Consider the following 9,140-nt stretch of genomic DNA (forward strand, 5'->3'; position numbering starts at 1 on the left):
TACTTATAAGCGCTAGTATGATACTACAATGGTACAATTCAAAGAACAGCCTCATCCAGTCAATGATTCGTGTAAGAGAGAAGCAACTGTTAGTTGGTGAAGTTGACGGAAAATTATTAGAAACCATTTCAAATGAATTGAATTTGAAAAGGAAGATTATTAGTATATTGCTGTGGTGTTTAGTAGCCATTATCTTCTGTGGTCTTATCGGATGGGTGTTTGCCTTTAGTTTAGGAACATTTAGAATGGAATACAACGAAGCAATGATAAAGAAATATCCGTTTCCATTGTCCATGTGGTTTCCAGTGAATTATACAAAAATGAAAACAACATACCTTTTGACTGGAATATTCTTTACATGTATCTATTTAATTTTAGGTAATTGCACGATTGGTAAGTAACTACATAATACTGTGATATACATCAATAAGTACTTGCCCAATTAATAAACAATAATAATACACAATTTCTGCACAATAATATTTGAAAATACGTGACACATAAATTGTATTGTAGTATTAAAGTGAAAGGTACGCTGATAATCAAAATATTGCAAATTCAATTAATAACCCAATATTTTTTCGATAAGATCCTTGTTTTACAAAATAAATTACATTAATAAAAAATTTGTGAAACTTTCGAGTATTAGTGTTATGTGTGTTATCCTTGCATTTGACTAATGGTTTGCTTGAATAGAGGTTAAAAAACTATTCAAATACAAATTGAAATTCAGTGTTTAGAAAATAGAATAGAACATAATAGAAAAATAGTAAACAAAAGAAGGTGTTTTGGCTATAATTGTTATTCATTTTAAATAGAACTGTCTCAGATAAATCACTCTCTGATAATTTAATTTATAGGGGTAATGGCGCTGTTTTACAGTTTAACTACTTTGGGAACTATTCATTTTATGATTTTGAACAATTTTTTGAAAACCATGCATAAAAGAACAGTTCAGAAACTTACAAGAGTGAACAGTACCTTCAGAAGACGAGAATATAATAACTTAATGAAAGAAGAATTGAGAAAATGTGTTATCTATTTGCAAGAAATACTCAGGTTTACTTACATTTCAGCAGTGCAGCATTTGATTCATACACATTACTATTACGCAACATACGATTAATGAATATTATTATTATTAACAATTTAACTATTATTTAGTTAATAAAACTAAACCTTGTTTGTAGTTACTGTGATCTGGTAGAAAAGACGTATAGTTCCGTACTTCTTCTTGAAGCATTCTGTTCTTGTGCTACAATTACTGGATCACTTGCAATGGTTATCAATGTACGTAAGTATCATGAATCATTTGCTTTTATTCATGTAGGTATAATATTACTATTATTTTGTGGTACAGTAAGACGTTTAATGGCAAGAAATCACTTCTATGAAGGACTGGAGTCTCTCAATTTTTCAGTTCTATTCATTCAGTCTCTCTGTGAAAGACTCTAACCTCTGAATTAACAATTTTATTGTCCTTCATACAGAGACTGTGAGAGATCCACAAAAACGCCTAGGCAATAACTGAGAGATTGTGAAAGACTGTGAGAGACGCTTTCAGAAACGCTGAAAGACTCTGAGAGACTGGAGAGAGACTGAACATTTTTGTCGAGGGGTCCCCATGAGTTTATTATAAATACACCACTGAATACGGTCCTGTTGAATACTTCAATGTTCACATAGATAGATTTTAATCAAAAATAATATCAACATGTTTCATCACAATTTTTGATTTATCCCATCGTAAACAATTTAAGAAACTGTACAACGTGTCAGTCACTGAATTTTTTCAATTTTTCAGACTCCTAAAAGCGATTCAAAGTTTATTTCATATTTCTCGATGTTTGTCATATGTCTAGGGCAAACCTTCTTGTTTTGCTATTTCGGAGATCGTTTGACCCAGGAGGTAAGACAAATCTTACAATCACTGTAAGTATACAGTTTGTGATGGCTATTTTTTGTATAATTGCAGGCAGAAAGCGTTAAAGATGCTTTGTACTTTAACGAATGGATAGATTTAGATAAGTCGTTTAAAAAGTCAATGCTATTAGTCATGACACGTATGTCGAAACCTGTTAGTATAACAATGGGTAAAGTTACTCCTGTGAAACTCACCACTTTTATTCAGGTATGGCAATCAATATATAGTAACAGTATAATTTTTTTGACGTAACCAAGGGCATCGTTATCTTATCGCCCTTCGTTGTCGCAATAGACGTACCTACTTGTGACCTTCGCAGCAGCTGATACGCAAATAAGTCAATTGCACGTAATGGCGGTTGGTACGACTGGTCGATAATCTTCGCAGTATGCTGCAAGATGTAATGGAGCGCAGCAGTATCGACAACAACACGTAAACGAAATGTCCAACCGCTTACTCGCTTAGCTAACGCCGCGAGCTCCCTCCCAATTTCAAATAATTTTTCAGTATTACTCCTGGATACTTTGTCGGAATTGTAATTTTGTTCTTTTGGACCGTAGACAGACTCAAGATGGTCATTTTAGCGCCAAATTCGAAAATTTGTGATTGACCGTTCTTGAGAAATCGGATAAACTTTTTTCTTTTCGTGGTTATTCCTCCGTTGTATGTCCCATTTTAAAAATTATATTTTACAAACAAGCTCCTAGCAGTGCACGAACATTCTATATCGGTAAAGTCGTTTAGAAGAAGAAGCGTGTCAATCGAAAGTTCTGAATAGGGGAAGAATGGATTGACAAAGTTACTGCTATTACTACACAATTCAAAAATAAGTTTATTTTGAAAATATCAAGAAAAAAATGTAGAGTGATTTCCTCCCCTTTCACACGCCTTTGGACGTTGATCATGCAGGCTGTTCCAAAATAACTGTTTAAAAATCAATAACGTTCCAATTATAAAAATATGTAAATATTTAAAAATCATTCATTTTGTAACTAAATCCTTTGCCGTATAAAGATCAGTCTGAATCTTGCACTATTAAGATATTAATATTTTTACAATGAAATTTGCCTGCAGTGATTCTGAAGAGACTTCACAAAGCAATCATACTAAACATAAACTGTGAAAATAAAGATTGTATACCTTTATATCGTAACTTCCTCTACCAATAACTTTTGTAACGGGGTCACTCATCTTCTAGTACTACCGATACAAGTTTCACTTTTAAACTTCAATGTTTTATCAACTATGAGCTAGCGAAAAAGTCCAGTTTAAGTAATGTTATGCTTCTTTACAATTTACAAACTTTTGATTCATAAGTAAACGATCTGCGATGTTTACAAGAAAATTTTTACACTGCAACAATAACCNATGGCCTAGAGGTTTAGACCATTGCTTAGCATTCGGGAGGACGCCGGTTCGATTCCGGGTCCGTCTGCCTTGGTCCAAGTTTTTCTGTGGTTTCCTAGGTTCACTTAAGCAAATGCTGGGGCAGTAATATTCCACAGATAATTTTTCATTCTCTTCTGTCTTCATTTCGTTCGTCTCAACATTCTCACCTGAACCACCACCCACCCGTTCCCACGATTCCTGAAAGCAGGCTGAAGAGGACCTTCCGCCCTACCTTCCGGCGTAGTCCGGAGGAACTGCCCGCCCACCAGCATTACTGGCTGGTGGGAATGAAACAACCAAAAGTTTTTTTTTTTTCAACATGTACATTTACATATACACTGGATCTGATCAGTATCTCGGAATATTTGAAAGGTAACATCTGGAGGCGCTGTAGAGTGCATCTCGTGAAAGTGTTCCACAAAACTGCACAAAAGGTACCCTAATTAATGAGTTGCCAATTATCGAAAAAATTCGACTGACGAGCGGTCACGTTATCTTATCGCCCTTCGTTATCGCAACCGTCAAGTGACGAAATACACGTACCTACTTCTGACCCTCGCAGCAGCTGATAAGCAGACAGGTCAATTGTACGTAATAAAGCTCAGTACGAAATGGGGCGAAGCAGTATATAACTATAACACGTAACGAAATGTCCAACCGGTTACTTGCTTAGCTATCGCCGCGAGCTTCCCTATCAATATCAAATAATTTTTCCCGATTATTCCTCTATGGTATGTTCGAATTGTTGATTTTATTCTTTTGGACTGCAGACAGTCTCAAAATGGCAATTTTAGCGCCAAATGCGACAATTTATGATTGACCGTTTTTGAGAAATCAAATAAAAATTTCTTTTTCTGATGATTATTCTTCTGTGGTATTTCCGATTTTAAAAATTAAATTTTGTAAACCTGATACTGACTGTTCATGAACACTGTGCCAAATTGTTTTACCATAAAATACAAAAATAAATTTATTTATCAAGCAAAATATAATGTATTCGCTTCGCACACGCCGTAACTAGTGGGTGAGGGCCAGCCGGTCGATATGAACGAAATCGTTTTCCGACTAACACAAGACTATCCCGGTGTGAGTATTCCAGTCATTGCATAGCAAACGGGGATTTCGGGTGATACTGTGTGGAGCATTTTAAGGGAGAATTCCCTGCATACGTATCATTATCGAAATACGTCATACCTACGAACGTGTTCGACACACTACTCATACTTTTGCGAATTGTTCTGTTACCGTCACCATATGAAATACCCAACAGTGCATTCCTTCCTTGTCCGAATTGCGTACGGAACTCCTCCACAGCATATCGCCACGCCGTGTTACACAAATACGTACACTAAGTAATCCGGGTCATAATTGCCGGAGCAGTTGGGGTCACTACTTTCATGTTTATGCATATCATTAAGTAGTGTGAGATGGCTCATTCTTCTTCCTTCTAAAGGTACTTCTCCCTTAATTTATCCGTAGTACTGATAATATCATCATCATCATAAGGTCGTCAGTCCTAAGACTGGTTGGACATGTACCTCCACTCTTTCCTACCCCGAGCTAAACTTCTCATGTCCCTAAAACTAGAACAGCCCATATCCTTAACTATTTGCGAATAGTAATCTAATCTAGGTCTACCACTACTCCTGTTAACTCCTGTTTCTGCCTCTGATATGTCTCTGAAGGTGTCCTACCAACCTATCTCGCCTATTTTTTATTGACTTACTGATAATATATAAAATAAATATAAATAGTAGCCAAACAACGCGGATTCTCAGAAAGAAAAACTTTTAAAACCTTTTCCATTATTTGGTCCCATTTTGTTTTACTTGATGAAAAATAAAACCGCCCCCCCCCTTTCATATGGCCTCGGACGTTGATTAAACAGGCTGTTCCAAAATCACTGTTTAAAAACCAATAACGATTTAACTATAAAAATATGTAAATATTTAAAAACAGTTTATTTTGCATCTAAATCCTTTGCTCTATAAAGATCAGTCTGAATCTTGCACTATCAAGATATTAATGTTTTTACAATTAAATTCGTCTGCAGTGATTCTGAAAGGAAATCACAACGCAATCATACTAAACGTAAACTGTGAAAATTAAGACTTTATACGAAGAAATATATTGATTATCGTAACTTTTGTAACGGGGCCACTCATGTTCTAGTACCTGCTATCCATACAAGTTTCACTTTTAAACTCCAATGCCTTATCAATTATCAGTTAGCGAAAAAGCCTAGTTTAAGTAATGTTATGCTTCTTTACAGTTTACAAACTTTTTATTCATAAGTAAATGCCTAGCGAAATTTACACTGCAACAATAACTAATAAAGTTGCCAATTAATTTATATTCCATATGATTATAAGCGGTTGTTGTGAATAAACACAGTCATATTAAACAAATAGAAATATGGGTCCGGTTCTAGCAGACCTTGTAGGTTTATACCAGTGCCGGGGATATTTTATTACATAGAATCATCCAAGGTCGGTATTGTTTTAAAAATACGACGTGGTACAGGAAAATTCGTATAAATACTTTCAGAGTTTATTTAATATAAATAATAAAGTAATGTAAGTACAATAAATGCAATTGAAAGCGTTAGAAGGATGCTCAAAAAAATTTAGGAGTTCGGTTTTCACATTTTGCAAAAAAAATTACCATAAAGAAATGTACAGTTGTAATGTTCGGTGGACATTTGCTTTATCCGAATAACAGAACAAGTTTCCATTCTTCTGGAAGGCTAATAGAGTGTGTCTGGAAAGTTATCGAAATTCTTTTGTTACGCGATCATGTATGTCACTCATGACTCAGTTTCATCGAGGCGAGCAAAGCAATGCGGTTACACCGTAGGCGATCGATATATAATCTGTATTGATTTCATCACATACGTAAGCACACAGGAGTAATATTACCTCCTTATGTGGGCACTCGTATAGTTGTGATTTCTCGAAACGAATTACCACTTTATGCGGAGTCATTATATGCAAATTTCTCATTCGCACTTCTTTAGTAAATATATTTCGAAATGGCAGGCACCTACACGTTAGTCGTCAATAGTGACATCTATCACGTATTTTTGCAAGACAATAAGTTCGTTTTCATAATTTGCTGTTTAAATTGTCGACAATGTTCTGTGTTTTTTTACATTGCCTTTGGAACACCTTAATTATCAAGTATTTGTGTATTATTTGCTTTAACAGCAGTTTTATTATCACAGATTGCAAGGGCAGCATATTCTTTCATGGCGCTCCTTCAAAACAGCAACGCTGCAGTTAAGGGCTAATATGGAACAAACATGAACTATATACTTAGATAATATCTTTTATTGTTCTGTTTTAATAGTTAGTTATTACCTAGGTACTGTTATATTCAAATGAGAGTTTCTCGAGAAATCCTGTTTATCAATTTAAATTGTGTCTCGCACTTTTCTTATATTCAATATCAGTAGAAACATGATAACACCTAGATAATTAAAAATTTGAAGACAGCAATCTAGAAATAGTAGTAGGCGTCAAATAGCATAAGTACTACAAAGCTCTAGCTACTTTTGTGTTTTCATACACAACATTTCTCCTGTATAATCACATTACTGTATGTTCTTTTATTTATCGTATAATTGTACTTAAGTAACGAGTAGTTTCTTTTTGAGATATCTTATTTATACGTTCATGTATGCACTCAGGTATATAAGAACATCTCAATTCTGTCTTCATATGCATAAACGGGCCGTAACCTATTTGTTCCTGGTGGCAAAATAAAAACAGAATGGAAACTAAAATTGAACCTGAAATTTCGAAACATTTAGAAGAAGGGTTGACTCTTCTTGACATAGGTGGTGCAAGTATTCGAAAAAATCGAGATATCTTAAAGTGGCCAAAAAAAATCTTTTTTGCTTATGCATATACGATAAGTCCTTTGTTTGAAATACTTGACATTATCAATCAGAAAAGAGAAGATCTAATTCCGACGTTGGCTTTCCATTTGAGTAGCATGTGGGCTATATTTGTAACTGCCATTATGATACTGCAATGGTATAGATCGAAGGACAAACTCATCCAGGCAATGGTTCGTGTTAGAGAAAAACAACTTTTAATTGGAGAAGTCGAAGGAAAATTATTGGAAACCGTGTCAAAAGAGTTAAATTTGAAGAAGAATCTCATTATTATTTTCTTGTGGTGTTTGGTAGGGATTATCTTCGGCGGTGTTATAGGGTGGATATTTGCATTTTGTTTGGGAACGTATAGAATTGATTACAGTGAAGCAATGGTAAAAAAATATCCATTACCGTTTCCCATGTGGTTTCCAGTGAATTATACAAAAACGAGAACAACATACCTTTTGGCTGGAGTATTTGCTGCGAGTGTTTATCTGGTTATAGGCATTTGTACGATCGGTAAGTAACTACAAAATATACACAGTTTGGGGCAAAATTAATGTAATACTGTCAATTGGTTACCAGTTTGTTAAATATATGACATCCTATGACATTGTAAGTTACTTAATAGTGGATTAATATGTAATGTTAATTTGAAATCATTTTTTCGATTTTTTATTTACCCACTACAAACTACCTCAAATTAATGAGCGAAAAATTGTTGCTGTTGTCACACCGCCGCCGGGAATCGAACCCGGGACCTTTGGCTTTACGTACCAATGTTCTACCACTAAACTACGAGATGTGACAACAGCAACCACGACATAACCGATCTACAAGGTTAACGATCCATCGATTTTTTATTAACTTAGTTATATATATATTAAATATATGAAATCCTATGACATTGTTAGTTATTTGATGACTAGTAAATGATTTCAAATTAATATTACATATTAATCCACCAGTAACTAACAATGTCGTAGGATTTCATATATTCTCTAACGGTGATTCGACGATTGGCCAATACTATTTACTTCACTTCATCAATGTTTTTGTCTACTGTTGACGTTTTCGGGCGTCTAGCACGCTCTTCCTCATTGCCAATCCTGCACCTAACGATTTACTGAATCTTTTCAAAAATGTTTAAAAGATGCTAAAATGGAAGCGCTGCTTCTGAGCATCAGAAATACGATTTAATGTTAAATTAGTATTAATTAAGTCGTTGGTTTCTCTATCTAACACTTGCAAGGTAAGATTTACGCACAATAAAATAAAATCACATTTCATCTAAGTAACTACTTCATAAAAAATTGTTTCAGTTTAAGCACTAACAACAAAAAGATTGATTATATGGTAAAATGAAATGATAGTTTTGGTTTCTCTCTTTTTCCCTTCCTCCTGTCGACTACGACTGCTGAAACAATTTGAATAGTGCATGATTTTCTTCGTTATTAACGTTCTTTTTGTACGTTTGATTTCACATCATTTGTTATTTGTAAGTTTTAACATTTAATAAAATTTAATTTTTTATTGTTACGTGTGGGGTATTTTTAACATTTTCTATTACATATAACACGTGTGTGTGGGTGTATATCTACATATATAACATCTATGGTGTTGACGAGAATATAAACCCTTTTCATTCTTTGAATTCTCATTCAAATATGCAATGATAAAGGCACTACTTGCTATTAACGATTAATAATTAGTAAGACAACTAATAAGAAAGCTCTTGGTTCGTTTATATATTTTTGTAAGTGTATTTACAATAAATTTCACCTAACTGTTAATATCGGGCATTATTTAGATAACGCCAGTCGTGAATGCTTTTGTTTCCGATCAACTGTTAGTTACTTCATAGTTCAAAGTAGAAAATCAATATATTTATTAACATATTTTATATTATAAGTATTAATTTGGGTTTACGGTTTTTCTAAAACGCAC

At 34.2% G+C, this 9,140-nt stretch overlaps 1 protein-coding gene across 1 annotated transcript; it reads left to right on the forward strand.

Annotated features, from left to right (window-relative positions):
• The first annotated feature begins 367 nt into the window (after window positions 1–367).
• Window positions 368–6,602, forward strand: LOC108740134 (odorant receptor 2a-like). The gene is made up of 5 exons (XM_025976718.1): window positions 368–393; window positions 1,191–1,290; window positions 1,805–1,909; window positions 1,976–2,131; window positions 6,537–6,602. The coding sequence occupies exons 2-5, from the start codon at window positions 1,279–1,281 to the stop codon at window positions 6,600–6,602; spliced, it is 339 nt and encodes a 112-aa protein (XP_025832503.1). The 5' UTR covers window positions 368–393; window positions 1,191–1,278.
• The last annotated feature ends 2,538 nt before the right edge of the window (window positions 6,603–9,140 follow it).

The sequence above is a fragment of the Agrilus planipennis genome, unplaced genomic scaffold (assembly GCF_000699045.2).
Source record: "Agrilus planipennis isolate EAB-ADULT unplaced genomic scaffold, Apla_2.0 scaffold133, whole genome shotgun sequence".
NCBI classification, from domain to species: Eukaryota; Metazoa; Arthropoda; class Insecta; order Coleoptera; family Buprestidae; genus Agrilus; species Agrilus planipennis.